At 39.3% G+C, this 17479-nt stretch overlaps 1 protein-coding gene across 1 annotated transcript; it reads left to right on the top strand.

The window, feature by feature from the left end:
• The first annotated feature begins 1279 nt into the window (after window positions 1-1279).
• LOC308491585 (protocadherin beta-11-like) lies at window positions 1280-15447 on the top strand. Its single transcript, XM_081035421.1, has 2 exons — window positions 1280-5525; window positions 12262-15447. The coding sequence occupies exons 1-2, from the start codon at window positions 3134-3136 to the stop codon at window positions 14652-14654; spliced, it is 4785 nt and encodes a 1594-aa protein (XP_080891547.1). The 5' UTR covers window positions 1280-3133; the 3' UTR covers window positions 14655-15447.
• The last annotated feature ends 2032 nt before the right edge of the window (window positions 15448-17479 follow it).

Genomic DNA, 17479 nt, shown 5'->3' on the forward strand with positions numbered 1-17479 from the left:
TACATTTGAAATTTGTCCCTCATGTCCTGAAAATACCTTAGTGTCAGCTATTTATTTACTTTTCTGGTCATGTGGATATATCCTGTTAATGTTTAGCCACTCACTTTCAGGTACAAGGAATTTTCTTTCCTTCATAATTTCTCCCTTGAATTTTCTACAGTCTCACTTTAACCAGAATCTCATTAGTTAAATATTGGATCTCATGGATTGAATCTCTAATACGATCTTTTTTTTTTCCTTTCTTATTTTCTGTTTGTCTTTTGCTCTACTTTTTGGATAACTTATCATCCAATCTTTATATATTTTCATTTTGGCTGACAAATATTTTTTAGAGCTCTTTTTGGTTCTCTGAGTGTTTTTCATAGCATCTTGTTACAGAATTGTAAATGTATTATCTTCTCTCATCTATAATTAATGTAGTTATTTTTTTAAAGCACTATGCAAAAACAATGCAGTAAAAACTACTATCATACCTATTTTCAAAATGGGAGAGTCATAGGAAAATTAAGAACTTACCCAAGATTATATAGCTAGTAAGGGACACTTCAACCCTAATCTATTCTTTATCTTACAATAAGAATACATACTTCATATAGTTACTGTTAAGATTAAATGGGTAAACACATACATGGCACTTAAAACAATGGGTAGCAGAGAGTAAATACTCAATAAGTATTAGCTCTCATTAGACTTTACTACTCTGGGGATATTAATCAGACATTTTAAAGAACTTTCTTCTATTTCCTTTATTATATCTGTTTGTTTCCTGCTGTTCCTTTTTTGGTGGTGGTTTTGGCCATTTCTATATCATGTTGTAGGCATTTCCTCAAATGTCTGTGGTCCTTGGCTTTCTTCTCATGTATAATAATGATGAGATATCATAGTGCTGACAGTTGGCTCTTTGTGAGTACATGAGGCTGGTTGATGGCAGGGCTTCACTCTAATGTAACCATGCTAGGATAGAGCTATTACCTTGGGAGATCCTCAAATATCAGTAATGGCTGAGTCTTTCATATTCTCCAGGTCAGAATTCTACAACATTGTCTGTGTGAGAGTTAGGGAGAGGATCAGTCATATACCTTGTGTCCTACAATTGAAGAATATTTTATGGGAAAGGGTTAGAAATCTCACCATTCAGGATGCAAAGTTTGGCTTAATCTTCCAGTTTTAGTTTCACACTTCACACTTGCACTCAGTTCTGCCTAGAGTCTCCAAAACTACAGATAGTCCCATTTAATTTCTCCGTTGAATAAATGTTCAATTCTCTGGTCCTGACTTTCTTTCCTGTATATGTAGAATGATAAGATCAGGGAATTCAACTCTCCTATATATGTACTTTCAATCAATAACTTATTTTTAGTCTTTGACTGACTGTGATCTTTTCCTACACTTGGTTCCTCCAAATCTTGGTTCCTCCAAATCTTGGTTCCTCCAAATCCCACCTAAATGGGATTATGTGGGACAAACCCACTAGTTTCTTGTGAATATCTCCAATACAAGAATTTTACTTCAGACATTTCTTGAAACTGCTAACTGCTCTTCCATGTACTTTGTCATCAAATACATGTATCACTTGTGCATTCTGTTTTTGTGAGTTCATAGCATTTTGTTATATTTAACATTTTAGTGGGTATTTTTAAAAAGGAAGGATAATAGTATGTAGTCAATTCACCCACTTGTCAATTTCTACCCTTTTGCAGTGATTGATTTTTCAACCATGTATCTAACTTACATTTTTAAGAATGTAATTTCAACTTATTTTTTTTCAACTTATTTTTAAAATGTCAACTTGTTAGGTCTCTCCTCCATCTTGAGAGCACTTTTGAGACCTTCTGTAGTGCACATCATTGGTGAGCTCCTAGCATTTATTCCAAACAATCTCCCTCATAATATAGCAGCTATGCCCTTTGAATAGGACTGAAACCACCCAAAGCTAAAGAGGTGGTCCTAGACAGGACTAAAACAAAGGTCAAAGACAGACCTTCAGATTCTGGGACCAAAATCTCCACCTATAACTCTATACCTCTTGAAACAATGATTGCTTCAGTAGCTGGTACATGATCTTAGTTGGCCTAATTAGAGTAAAGCTAAGTTTTTGTTTTATGGTTGGGAAAGAGAATCTCTCTCTGTCTTTCTGTGCAGAGAAAGAAAGCAGATGATCATAGTTGTAGCTGGAATAAATCTTGGGATCTTGAGGGAAGCCAGCTTTTGGAGTAATTCTGCTTTGAATGAAACTAACATGTTTGTGTACTTACTAATTTTTTTGTAAATTATGAGAAACAAGAACTAAATTACAGATTTACACAATGTATTCCACCCCACTATTTTATTTCATTTTCTAACAGTTCACAGTTAATTGCTATCAAAGAAATCTACTGAAATGCTTTTTTGTGCTGTAACAACTATCTATATATGTCCCATCTTATGGTTCATCCAGTTTCATGTTCCAAGAGCACTTCTGAAATGGCTCACATACACTTTCCCTTCTCCTTACCTAAAAAAGCCCAAGTAGCGATGGAATTTCATTCAGTTTAACAGTCATTTATACTCCTCTTGCTTCAAGTTTTCAATCTTCTCAGAAAGATTACAAACTCCTGGGGGCCAGGAATCACATCTTGTATTTCTGTATTCACTACACCTGAGCACTTGCAGTTGTTGGGAGAGTGGGGATAGATACTAAATGCTTTAAAACAAATACTAACAACACCACAAACTATAAATAGTATATAAATTAATTCTTATGAAAGACAGAATATTTTTGTAATTACTTAAATACATGAATAAAACAATATTTGTTTCTAGAGGACATTTATCTGAAGGGAATTGAGGTAGCTTTCATCAAACTCTGAAATTCTGTGGAGACGCATGGTGGCGCTGCAGGATAATATCGTAGGAGAAAGAATGAAGAAAAAAAAAGAAACCAAAAAACCCACTACGCTGGATGAGCCTTGGGAGGACACACAGAGCCTTGGGAAGACAAAAATAACAAGCTTTAAAAGGAGAGCCAGAAGCTATTCAAAGGGGTCAAAATCCTTAGGCCTCTGAAGATTCAGTGAACATACCGAAATCACGTTTTCCAGAACTGTGAAGTGAAGCTGAAGCGATTCTGCAGGAAGCTGTTGGGAAAGGAGCTATGGAGAACCCCAGGGCAGGCGCTCTGCAGATCAGGCAAGTCCTGCTTCTCTTTGTTTTGCTGCGAATGTCTCAGGCGGGCTCCGAGTCTGGGCGTTTTTCTGTGTCAGAGGAAATGCAGAGTGGGAGTTTTGTAGGCAATTTGGCAAAGGACCTAGGACTGGAAGTGGGTGAACTGTCCTCGAGGGCGGCTCGGGTGGTCTCTAATGATAACAAACACCGTTTTCAGCTTAACGTAAACACCGGGGATTTGCTCTTAAGCGAAGCGCTAGACCGGGAGGAACTCTGTGGCTTCACCGAGACCTGTGTGCTGCATTTCCAGGTGTTAATGAAAAACCCCTTGCAGTTTTTACAGATAGAGGTCGAGGTCAGGGACATAAATGACCACTCTCCCGTCTTCTTAGAAAAAGAAATGCTGCTAGAAATTCCAGAGAATAGTCCTGTCGGTGCTGTGTTCTTACTAGAAAGTGCGGAGGATTTAGATGTAGGAATCAACGCTCTAAAAAGCTACAAAATAAGCCCCAACTCTCACTTCCATATTAAAATGAGAGTTAATCCAGACAATAGGAAATACCCAGAGTTAGTTCTGGACAAGGCGCTGGATTATGAAGAGCAGTCCGAGCTCAGTTTCATCCTCACTGCTGTGGATGGTGGGTCTCCACCCAGGTCCGGGACTGCCTCGGTTAGGGTGGTGGTCGTGGACATTAATGACAACTCTCCAGAGTTTGAGCAGCCATTTTATGAGGTGAAGATTCCAGAGAATAGCGTACTAGGCTCGCTGGTTGTCACTGTCGCGGCTTGGGATTTAGACTCGGGGAAAAATGGGGAAATATCATATACTTTTTCCCATGCCTCTGAAGATATTCGCCAGACATTTGAAATTAATCAAGAGTCTGGAGAAGTTAGTTTAACGGCATCCTTGGATTTTGAAACAATTGAATCATACTCAATAATCATTCAAGCCACAGATGGCGGAGGACTTTTTGGAAAATCGACAATCAGAATTCAGGTGATGGATGTGAATGACAATACTCCTGAAGTCACCATTTCATCAATTACCACTCCAATCCCAGAAAATTCGCCTGAGACAGTGGTTATGGTTTTTAGTATCCGAGACAGAGATTCTGGGGACAATGGGAGGATGATTTGTTCTATCCCAGAAGACCTCCCCTTCGTGCTCAAATCTTCAGTTGAAAATTATTACACATTGGAAACAGAGGGAAACCTAGACAGAGAAAGCAGGGCTGAGTACAACATCACTGTCACCGTCACCGACTTGGGGACTCCCAGGCTGAAAACCCAGCACAACATAACCGTGCTGGTCTCCGACGTCAACGACAACGCCCCGGCCTTCACCCAGACCTCCTACACCCTGTTCGTCCGCGAGAACAACAGCCCCGCCCTGCACATAGGCGGCGTCAGCGCCACCGACAGAGACGCGGGCGCCAACGCCCAGGTCACCTACTCGCTGCTGCCGCCACACGACCCGCACCTGCCCCTGGCCTCCCTGGTGTCCATCAACGCCGACAACGGGCAGCTGTTCGCCCTGAGGGCGCTGGATTACGAGGCCCTGCAGGCCCTGGAGTTCCGCGTGGGCGCCACGGACCGCGGCTCCCCTGCGCTGAGCAGCCAGGCGCTGGTGCGCGTGCTGGTGCTGGACGCCAACGACAACTCGCCCTTCGTGCTGTACCCGCTGCAGAACGGCTCTGCGCCCTGCACCGAGCTGGTGCCCCGGGCGGCCGAGCCGGGCTACCTGGTGAGCAAGGTGGTGGCGGTGGACGGAGACTCGGGCCAGAACGCCTGGCTGTCGTACCAGCTGCTCAAGGCCACGGAGCCCGGGCTGTTCGGCGTGTGGGCGCACAACGGCGAGGTGCGCACCGCGCGGCTGCTGAGCGAGCGCGACGCGGCCAAGCACAGGCTGCTGGTGCTGGTCAAGGACAATGGCGAGCCGCCGCTGTCGGCCAGCGTCACGCTGCACGTGCTGCTGGTGGACGGCTTCTCGCAGCCCTACCTGCCGCTCCCGGAAGCGGCGGCCGACGCGGCCCCGGCCGAGCCGCTCACGGTCTACCTGGTCATCGCGCTGGCGTCGGTGTCGTCGCTCTTCCTGTTCTCGGTGCTGGCGTTCATCGCGGTGCGGCTGTGCAGGAGGGGCAGGGCCGCCGCGTTGGGTGGCTGCTCGGTGCCCGAGGGCCACTTCCCGGGCCACCTGGTGGACGTCAGCGGTACTGGGACCCTGTCCCAGAGCTACCAGTATGAGGTGTGTCTGACGGGAGGCTCAGGGACAAATGAATTTAAATTTCTGAAGCCGATTATTCCTAGTCTTCCAGTCCGTGACACTGGTAGGAATGTAGAAGAAAATGAGAATTTTAGAAATAGCTTTGGATTCAACATTCAATAAAATAATTTATTTTAAACATCTAGCTTTTTGTTATTCTCGGCAAACGAGATACTTTTGCCAATCTGTAATGGATTTCGGTTGTATTGTAGTTGCATGCATTATTGCTTACACTCTCGCCATTGCTTTAAAAATCTTTATTAGTGGCTATAATGAAATGGAGATATAATGTGTGTGTTTTCTGTTTGTTTTGTTCATTTATTTCGTCAAAAATGTCATATTAATGAAGTTATTGCTAATTTTTAGTTGTGGTAATGGCACAACTAAAGTGCCATTAGTTGTGGTTATATAAAACAATGTTATTATTTGGAGTTGCAAACTGAAGTGCTAAGAGTGAATTCCACCTGAAACTAATTTTAAAAAGAGTGAATTTCACAATATATGTAATTTACTTCTAGACATTTCATCAAAATGTAGATAAAGCAAAACCATTAAATGGTTGAATCTGGGTGGAAAGTATATTGGATTTTATCACACCATTCTCCTTGAAAATTTTCATCATAATGGATAAAATGCTACCTTACCGTATTCAGTACTAGGGTACCTTATTTGTTTTTTGTTTTATATAGCGTTTTTCCAGAATGTACTTTATGACAAACTGAAAGTGACCAGATTGGAAATTATTGATTTCTTAAGGAATTTTTCTTTTTTTGTTGTCATTGTTTATGCTGTTTTGTGGGGGAGGAGTCTTATAATGTTCTGGGATATGATACTGCTATTTTGTTTTCTTTAAATATACCATGTTTGCTAGTTTAAATTTTTTATTTTTATATTGTTCATAACTTAACGAGGATGTAGCTCATGGTATTATCCTAAGTAAAATAACACACCATCAGAAGAGTACAGATAAAAACTTCTTAAAAAATCAAAATGAAAATTCAAACTGTTCATGAAATAAATTAGGTTCACTTTCCTATTGATTTTTAAGAGTAAGTGTAAAAAATCCTTAATTTGTTGTGGCCTGTCTCAGGCATCTACAAAGAAGGAATGGGTTTGTATTTATAGATGCCTCATGGCACACAAATCATGAGGTCTCCAATCTATTATGTTGGTGCAAAAGTAATGGCAGGTTTTGCAATTGAAAATGCAAAAACCTGCCATTACTTTTGCACCAACCTAATATAAGAGGACCATTGAAGGGAGGATTATAGGAGAGATTTTGATAACTGGAATGTAGTGTGTATATAGAGCTAGTGTGTGTAGACACTTCTATAATTTCTCTTAAAAAACTAAGTATTATGGACTAGGTGGTGCAGTAAAAAGGAATTTTACTTGACATTGTGAAATAAGTGAGACAAATTTCAATTTCCTTAGAAACCTTCTTTCTTTGCTTCATACAATTTTTACTAGTTTTATTTTGTGTTGCAACAGACATTTACTAGTTGTGAGAATTTAATTTAAATAGACATTTAAGCATGAAAAATAAAGAAGGTTGGGCCCTCTTTATCCCTCAGATTCATAAGAAGCAAATCATATGCTTCCTATGCATAAGAATAAGAATAGGTGAGAACAGAATATCCTATCTGAATAATAAGGAACAGTCTTGTAGACTGCCAGATAGAATAGAATCCAGTGTTAGATTCTTTTACACAAAATAACTCAGTCGTGATAGAGGAGGTGTCAAAATCACAGGGGTGATGGGAGACTGATTACTTAGCAAATGTTATTAGGAAAATTGGCTTGCTATATAAAGAAACAAAAGTCTTATTCTATATAAAAAATAAACTTCATATGGATCTAAGAGGTCAATTTCAAATATTTTAATTGGAAAAATGTAATAAATCTAAAAATATCTATATGACCTTACTATTGGTTTGAATTTTTTTAATTGGGGGATATTGGGGAACAGTTTCCAGGACTCATCAGCTCCAAGTAAAGTCATTGTTTTTTTCAATCTAGTTGTGGAAGGAGCAGCTCACTGGCCCATGTGGGAATCGAACTCGCGACCTTGGTGTTATGAGCACTACGCTCTAAACAACTGAGCCAACTGGCCACCCTGGTTTGAATTTCTTAAACAAGGCTTTAAAAGTATAAACAATAAAGATAAAAATTGACAAATATTTGTACCTCAAATCTAGAGGATAGCACAGACAAGCTGGCAGATGACAGATGGGGAGAAGCTACTTGCAGTATTAACTGAGAAGGATAAATATTTAGATTATTCACATAACTCTTAGAGATCAGCAAAAATGAAAAAAGACAGGAGTGCCAATAGGATTTATTAAAAAGGACAAAGGGGTAAGGAAATTCAAAAAGGGGTAAAATAGAAAGTCTGAAAAGAACATGAAGTGATGCTCCACATCATTAGTTGGTGTAATGCTTACTAAAAGAAGACACTAGTTTACACCCATAGCACTAGTGAAGATGAAAAATTGGGGTAATATCAAGTGTCTCAATAGGAAATAGCATGGACAGCTGTTCTGAGATTTTTCAACAGTATTAGTGAAATTTGGTATGTACCTATCCTATGATCCAGCAATTCTACTTTAAGGTATATAAGCCAGACTCTTACCCAGCTTTACAAAATGACGTGCATGAGAATGTTCACATTGTGAAAGCAAAGAATAGGGCTCCACCTACATATCCCATCAGGAAAGCAATCGATAAATAAAATGTGGAACATGTTTATGAAGGAGTATTATGCAGTGATCAAAAGGAGTTACTCGGTATATATTCGTGTACAAGCACATGGATAAATTACCAAATGTCTTAAAAAAAAGAGAGAGTGATATTTATAGTACAGTTACATATATATCCATATAATACATAACATCTAATATTTATAGAAATATACAAATATATAAATAAATATATTGCAAGGAGAGAAGAAGGAACAGATGTGGAAAAGAAGGTGTGTGTTTATATATAGAAGAATAAAGGTTGCAGACAGAAGTGGGAGCTAACCAATGTCCATGACAGAAATTCTCTTTTAAGAGATTGTTTAAATTGATTGCAGCATTATAGAGTTGATTAGTATTGATCAGTTGAAGTTGGTAAAAATACATATTATTTCTTTATCCTCTCGAGAATATCCATTGCCCGTGCCCCATGAAAGCTAAAAGTTGACCTATAATGTTGAGATATAACAATAGTTGTGAGACTTTACATTTTTAATAGGATGGTATAGACCAACACATCCACTGAAAACAATTAGCTAACAAAATGCGAATATATTGTCAGTCCACAGTTAATGTTTAAAACTAACCCAGAGAGATAAATGAGCCCCAAATTCACTTTTTTCCTGAAACATTTGGAATCCTGGGAAATGTGAACTTCTATTTTGATGGTTTATATAATGAGGGAGAAAAATCAAAGCCTAACAAACTGTGAAGTTTATATAAGACCCTCATATTAATAAATATGGATTCCTAAGAACTATACCTTTAGGGTGAAAGTAAACTGGAAATGGATGGGTGGTGAGTCCTTGTAGGAAATATCATCTTTGAATTGATTTTTAGCATTGAACTTAAGGTGGTCATTGACAAGCAGTTTTTCCAGATCCTGATTAGACCCTGTAGACTTTCAATGAAAAGTTTATTCATCCTAAGCCTAGGATTATTCATATAAATAGTTTTTATGTTCTTAACATAAACACAAAGATAACTGCATACACAGAAAACAAGACACTATCAGTAAGGCCAAGCAGAAAAAAAACAGAACACAGAAATAAATTTTCAAACACTTCAAATATATTAATTATTAGACACAGTCTATAACATGCTAAACTTTAATTGAAATAAAAGTTAGACTTGAAAATGTATAGGGAATAAGAAATAATAAATGTGAAAGATTTAAAAAGAACCAAATAGAACTCCTAGAAATGAAAAATATTATAATAAAAAATTAAAACTGAATACAAAGTTTTAATAGAAAATTAGATATAACCAAATAAAAAATTCATGGAGTGAAAAATATGTCAGAATATAATTTATCCAGAATGCAGCTTGGAAAGATAATAAAATGAAAAATATGGAGGAGATGTTTAAACACATAGGACAGAATAAAAAGGTTTAACATATATTTAACCAGAATTTCAGAAGGGGCAATGAGAAAGATTTGTTCAGAAACAATACTTGAAAAAACAATGCCTGGAAATTTTCCAGAATTGATGAAAATGTCGATGCAGATTTAAGAGACCCAAGTAAACCTAGCAGAATAAATAAAAGTTAACCATGCCTAGAAAGAAACATCATTGTGAAATTTCAAAAGACAAATAAATCTTTTTTTTAAAAGAAAGCCACAGGGAAAAGACATTTAATCTTTAAACACACAACAGACTGACAGGTTTGTTCCATGTTGACAATTTCTCAACACTAGCAATGGAAGCTAAAAGAAAGTAAGACATCTTTAGTGTGCCGAAAGAAATGAACAAACCATCCTGTCTATAGTCTATGCACATAATAGTCATCAAATGAGAAAATCAAATCAACTGGGTATCAGTTTGGTTTTAAATTAATCAAGATCATGGGAGAGAATTAGTGTAAGGACATTTTATCACTCAAATATAACTTCTTATAGTTTTCTTCTGTCCATCCCTTGCCACAATTCTGAGTACAAGAGTTTGATCTCTGTTTCTAGCCTTCGTCATCTCTAGTGACATTCACTTCTACTCTAGTCACCTATGACCATGGCCACTTTCTGAAGACTATAGTCTCTTAGAGCTGAAATCACAAATTCAAACATACTTCTCTTAATCTCCAACTTACATTCTTTTTCGAAGAGCTTCAATCACCATTTATACCAATAAATTCCAAATTTGTCTCTGCAGCCCAAACCCCTTTCCTCAACTTCATTTACGTAATGAAAGACCATTTGATCATTTATATAACTATTTATATGGATGTTCTTGTACACTTCAAATTCAATATGTTTTAAGTTAAAATTTTCCCTTCCTCAAAAATGAAAGATCTTTCTCAGCTCTATACCTGTTTCTCTCTTCTCCTCTTCCTGTGTTTACTTTATTAGTTAACATCACCAAGACACATTCAGTTCCCTAAGCCTGAAAAAAAGTACATTTACTTTCACTTTCACTCCTTCTATGTCTGATGTATCACCACATCCGATGTATTTTATCTTCATCATTCTAATATAACCCCATTACTGTATTTCTAGTTGAGGCCAATATCATCTCTTACCTGTATTAATGAAACAACTTCTAATCAGTCTGTAGCCTGTAGTCTTACTCCTTTCATTTATTCTCAATTTTGAAATAGGATGATCTTTTGAAAAATAAAAAGACAGTCATATCACTTTTCTATTTAAAACCCTTTAATAATCTTGCATTTCCACTGATGCGAGTCCAAATGCCTTGGCCTGGTTTACAAAATATTTGCTGATCTTTCCAATCTTAACTCTTTCCTCTTCGCTCCATGGCTCAACCATATTGATCCTATTTCAATTCTTCCGAAACACTTTTGTCATTTTGATTTTGCACAATCATGTTTTTAGTTTGCCTGCAAATTTTACCCTACACCCAATTTTTGTTTGGATTACTTATACTCATCTTTCACGTATCAATTTAGAATATATTTTTTCTAGAAAAGTCTTTCCTGTACTTCCAAATTCTGGTTAGAAGACCCTTATCTATGCTTTTATAGTAGCATGAATTTTTTGCTATCATCACAGTCCTTATGCTCTATTTTTAGTGTGTGATCACTTTTCTGCCTCCAACTTTTAGGACAGAAACTATGTCTGTCTGTTTACCACTCTGTCCATAACATTCATCACCTTACCTAGCACATAGTATATATTCAATAAATATTTGATGAACAAATTAATGAATGGGTGGATAAAATATTTAGAATTATGCCTCTAGAAGGCCTGTGACTGCAAAATGGAAATCAGATCCATAACTAAACTAAGGTCTAGTTTTTTCAACTTTTTTTTAAATGTTGTTAGAAACAGGACATATCTTACTTTATTCACTACTGTTGAGCATTTACTTTTTATTGTGACCCTAAATAAATGTACCATTTACCCAGCCTGAAATGTCCAGCCTCCCCAAAACAACTATTTTCATATCCCAGGTTCAGTTTCAAGTGCATGACCTTATTGTTACTGTCTTTTCTAAGAGCATTTGCTGGCAGCTAGCGACAACTAAGACCTCTGTTTCCTCTTTCCAGTTTTCCGGGGAACCTCTTGCTCACTCAGTCAATTACATAAAGGAGTCCTCTTAACTATTTGTGGTTGTTATATATATATTGTTTTTACAGAGAGATTGTAATTTATTTGAGGTTGGGGCTTAAATATCTTAAATATGCTTTTTACCTCCACCACAGCTCTAGCAGTTTGTAGTTTATTGTGTTATTGACTGAATAGTATTAGCATTGCATATCACAAAGAATGCAACTCAGAAAATAGAAATATAGAAGAAAATATAATTAAAATTCATCAACAAACACACAAGATAAATTAATATTTTGCCTCAAACTTATTTGACTTTGTTTAAAACATGAGAATCTGCAGAGTCGCATGGTGGCGCTGCAGGATAAGACCGGGAAATTTTTGAACCTTCTGAAGCCCTGGCTTCCATTAACCAGTGGAACTGAGAGCGCTGAAGAAGCAGGGAGGAAAAGGGTGGCTTTTAAGAGAAACCAGGCAGCCAACACCACCCTTGCGACAGGATTTCAAGTCTATATATTCCCAAAGGTCCTGGCTGGTAGAAGAGAGGAGCCATTCCCAAAGCTGTTTTGAGATTGAGCTGAAACATTTCCGCAGAAAGACGTTTGGCTAAGGAGTCATGGAGCCGGGAGAGGGGATCCCTCAGCAGATAAGGCAAGTGCTGTTTTTCTTTGTTTGCCTGGGAGGATCTTTGGTGTGTTCAGAGACTTGGCGCTATTCTGTGGCAGAAGAAACAGAGACCGGCTCCTTTATAGCAAACGTGGTGAAAAACATAGGTTCAGGTGTGGAAGACCTGGCTGCTCGGAATGCCAGAGTCATCTTTGACGATTATAAACCATACTTGTGGTTGGATCGGCAGACAGGCAACTTGCTCTTAAATGAGCAACTGGACCGGGAAGCACTTTGTGATCTCATAGAGCCATGTATATTGTATTTCCAGGTATTACTTGAAAATCCATTGCAATTTTTTCGGGCTGAGCTTTGGGTCAGAGACATAAATGATCACACTCCCACATTCCTAGATAAAGATATACTTGTGAAAATCCCAGAAGGAACTGCTCCAGGAACCTCATTCCAAATGGAGAGTGCTCAGGACTTGGATGTAGGAAAGAATGGTGTCCAAAATTATACATTAAGTCCCAATCCCCATTTCCACCTCAAATTAGAAGACAGCGATGAGGGCAGAAAATACCCACAGCTGGTAATGGACCAATCTCTGGATCGAGAAAAGGAGCCTGAGCTTAGATTAACGCTAACAGCCTTGGACGGCGGGTCTCCGCCCAAGTCAGGAACTGCTGTGGTTCGTGTTTTGGTTTTAGATATCAATGACAATGCCCCAGAGTTTGAGAGACCCGTCTATAAGGTTCAGGTACCAGAAAACAGCCCTCTGGACTCCTTGGTTGTCAAGGTGTCTGCTACAGATTTAGACGAAGGAATAAATGGAGAAATATCTTACTCATTTTCCCACGTCTCCAGAGACATACGGAAAACATTTGAAATCCATCCAGTTTCTGGCGAAGTCCATTTAAAAGTACTTCTGGATTTCGAGTTAATTCAGTCTTATATAATTAACATTCAGGCCATTGACGGTGGGAGCCTCTCGGGAAAATCAACAATTTTAGTTCAAGTCGTAGATGTGAATGACAACCCACCAGAAATAGTCATAACATCTCTTACCAGCCCCATACCGGAAAATTCAACACCTGAGATGGTGGTCGCTATTTTTAGTGTTCGAGACCAAGACTCAGACGACAACGGTAGGATGGTTTGCTCAATTCAGGACAATCTCCCCTTTCTCCTGAAGCCCACTTACAAGAATTTCTACACCCTGGTAACAGAGCGTCCACTGGATAGAGAGACCAGAACCGAGTACAACATCACGATCACCGTCACCGACTTGGGGACCCCCAGGCTGAAAACCCAGCACAACATAACCGTGCTGGTCTCCGACGTCAACGACAACGCCCCGGCCTTCACCCAGACCTCCTACACCCTGTTCGTCCGCGAGAACAACAGCCCCGCCCTGCACATAGGCGGCGTCAGCGCCACCGACAGAGACGCGGGCGCCAACGCCCAGGTCACCTACTCGCTGCTGCCGCCACACGACCCGCACCTGCCCCTGGCCTCCCTGGTGTCCATCAACGCCGACAACGGGCAGCTGTTCGCCCTGAGGGCGCTGGATTACGAGGCCCTGCAGGCCCTGGAGTTCCGCGTGGGCGCCACGGACCGCGGCTCCCCGGCGCTGAGCAGCCAGGCGCTGGTGCGCGTGCTGGTGCTGGACGCCAACGACAACTCGCCCTTCGTGCTGTACCCGCTGCAGAACGGCTCTGCGCCCTGCACCGAGCTGGTGCCCCGGGCGGCCGAGCCGGGCTACCTGGTGAGCAAGGTGGTGGCGGTGGACGGAGACTCGGGCCAGAACGCCTGGCTGTCGTACCAGCTGCTCAAGGCCACGGAGCCCGGGCTGTTCGGCGTGTGGGCGCACAACGGCGAGGTGCGCACCGCGCGGCTGCTGAGCGAGCGCGACGCGGCCAAGCACAGGCTGCTGGTGCTGGTCAAGGACAATGGCGAGCCGCCGCTGTCGGCCAGCGTCACGCTGCACGTGCTGCTGGTGGACGGCTTCTCGCAGCCCTACCTGCCGCTCCCGGAAGCGGCGGCCGACGCGGCCCCGGCCGAGCCGCTCACGGTCTACCTGGTCATCGCGCTGGCGTCGGTGTCGTCGCTCTTCCTGTTCTCGGTGCTGGCGTTCATCGCGGTGCGGCTGTGCAGGAGGGGCAGGGCCGCCGCGGTGGGTGGCTGCTCGGTGCCCGAGGGCCACTTCCCGGGCCACCTGGTGGACGTCAGCGGTACTGGGACCCTGTCCCAGAGCTACCAGTATGAGGTGTGTCTGACGGGAGGCTCTGGGACCAGCGAGTTCAAGTTCCTTAAACCTGTCATCTCCGACCTCCCGCCGCTCAGCGCTGAAAGGGAGGAAAGCCACACCTTTCTGAATGGCTTTGGTTTCAATTAGGGATTTGATTATTATGCTAAACTTTTAGAATGAGTGCCATTTCTTTGTAAAATTTATTCATTGTAGTGTAATATCCTTCTCATTTGGGTAACTTAAGAGTTTTCAGAAATTTCAATAGTTTAAGTCTATTTTCTGCTCTCGATAGTATGAAAAGGGAGCTAGAATTTGCTTAGTTCTTCTTCCAAAATGCAACCCCAAATAATTTATTCAAATATACAGCATTTTTCCTTAAAGCTTAATTGTACACTCAGCTCAGTCGTATTCTCTGGGTATTGTGGGCCCTAGATCCTCACCAAAACAGTTTTTTATATGTTTGACAGTAGTATTATAGCGGAAAATGCATGGTATGAATAAAAACATAATTGCTTTGTCATCTGGTTAGGTTGGGTTTTAATTTGTTATCCTTTAAAAAATTTTTTAAAAGTATAATCAATCTTTCCATTCTACTCTTCGGCCAAATATTTCAGAGAAATGTTTCTGCATTTAGTTATTTTTCTGCATAAATATTTTGTGAACAATATATATTGCTGGTACATGTTGTATAAAAATAAATTCTGATCTTGTTTGGATGAAGGTATATATTCAGACCATATTTCTTATCTTCAAACTTCCTGGTACTACCCAAAAGAGGAAATCACTATGAAGATGTTGCTCTATTTTTTTTTTTTTACCTCTCTTGACAAGTTTTGATTGGCCCAGTAACCAAAGCCGATTAAAGCAGGAATAGCCACATTCTCTAAACGCTAAAATTGGCAATTAAGGTTTAGTGTATCTAGTTTTTCCTTGCTTGCTTGTAAATAGGAAATAAATGTTAAACATGGGGTGAAGTAGCTTTCTTTATTCCTGTGTCAGCTGACAGCACAGAATGGCATTAGAGAGGTAGGTAAGAAGGGAGGAAGGAAAGAAAGAGTAAAGGTGAGAGGGCATAAGGGAGTGGAGGAGGTAGAAACCTAAGAAACAATAAGTAGAGACCGAGACAACTATTTGGTCCTACACCTATCTGTTCCTGATTCCTTCTAATATTAACTTAATGAATGGAATAAAAAATATACAAGCTTAAAGATAAATAATCTATATTAGAGAATTTTGTTATAAAACTTAATTTTGTAAATAATTTAACATAAAAATGCTACAAAGGGTTTTATGTAATGACTTGTTAACAGGTTTCCCTCCATTATTTTATGTGCCCCTGGATCAGTTTTGAAAAGTAGCTTTGAACTTGTTATTGTTCGGGTGTTTATACCTTTTCTCAGGATCATCATACTCTCCTTAGCATCAATTTCTTTAAAAAAATTATTTACTAGGTTTAATGTGAACAGAATTATTTTATAATGTAATGTAACATCTTCAGTATCTACAAATAATCCAATTTATATATTATATGGTTGATTCATTACTTCATTAAGAGTAATAAATATTTTATTGACACATACTCTATTACTAGAAAGCCTCGTGAAAAAAATTTCAAGCTTCCCGCCAAGCCTACAGGCTTAAAATTTTCTCCTTACAAGAGAAAAATAAGGAGACATTTGATCTGAGAGATGACAGATGGGAATGAAAAGCTAATTTTGATCCATTTACTCACTGACATAGATAATCAGCTTCTACCACTAATATTTTTAAAAGCATGCACATTAAGGGCTCATTTTTTTTGCACATTTAATTCCATAAAGTTTGTATCCACAACCGAGATCTTTCCATTAGGAAAATTATCAGATTTTAACTGTAACCAGCATGTTCTCATATTTTGAAAGTTTACTTAAGTTTGTTTCACTATGTAGAGGAAAACATTCTAAAATAGAATGTCAATTTGAGTGATCTGTATCTTAGTAGAATTAAAACAATATTCAACACAATGATTACAGTTGGCCCATGACAAGTTTTCCGTTATCCAGAACATTGGAGTGGAGAATACATGATACTATCTACTATTTAAACATTATTATTAAAATATCGGCTAAAGTTTGGTGCAGTTGGAGAGACCCAAGTTCCCTGACCCAAGATAGTTTTCCCATCCTTAGGAGTAAAAGAACTTCAGAACCATGCTAGGGTGCCAGTATCTCAAGCTATCCATGAGAGATATGTGAGTTGTTTCCTAAAAATCAGTTGCGATCTTTCATAGTTGGGAATAATTTTAATTTGCTATTTCAGATTAATCTAACTTATTTTCTTCTGCACGTTAGCTTTTGCTGCAACTTCAGCCCTTTATCTTTGTGATTTTGACTTTCCCACTTTTCAAGATCTCTGTGAATCTCAGCTGCAACATGTGTTTATCTTAGTTTTAGTAATAGATGTAGATGCTCTTTAGAAATTATTTTAGATAAAACAGTCAATATAACATGTTTACAGAGGTATGAAGACATTCCCTAGACAACATTTACAAATAAGTTATCCATAACCCTTTAAGCTGTCTATTGGGTTAACATAATAACCCAGTTCTAGCTGGTCTAGCACTTAAGTTTACAGTCCCGAAATGTGTAAATGAATCTCTTCATCTGTGCTGGCAGTGAATTGAGAGTTTAATGGGTATATTTTTTTCTTTAGGAATAGACTGATAGGTACACATCTTTTTATATTCAATTTCACCTCAGAGTACAGACTATATAAATAGTAGACATTGTAAACTCCATGACATCAAAGAAGGTATTTGTATTACCAGCATTTAGTATAATGCCTGACATTTAATATAAAATCAATGAGTTTTGTTGAATAAACAAATGAATATAGTTAACTTTGTTCTTACATCATTTCCCAGAATATCTGGCACCATTTGACATTCATAATCTCACATGAAAATAATGGTGATCATTTTATTTCTAAACCAC

The sequence above is a fragment of the Rhinolophus hipposideros genome (genome assembly GCF_964194185.1).
Source record: "Rhinolophus hipposideros genome assembly, chromosome: 23".
NCBI lineage: Eukaryota > Metazoa > Chordata > Mammalia > Chiroptera > Rhinolophidae > Rhinolophus > Rhinolophus hipposideros.

Excerpts from the sequence above, each read along its gene's own strand:
- LOC308491585 (XM_081035421.1), top strand. The coding sequence starts at position 3,134 with ATGGAGAACCCCAGGGCAGGCGCTCTGCAGATCAGGCAAGTCCTGCTT. Across the intron at positions 5,526-12,261 it reads TAGCTTTGGATTCAACATTC|GAGTCATGGAGCCGGGAGAG; the intron begins AATAAAATAATT and ends CGTTTGGCTAAG.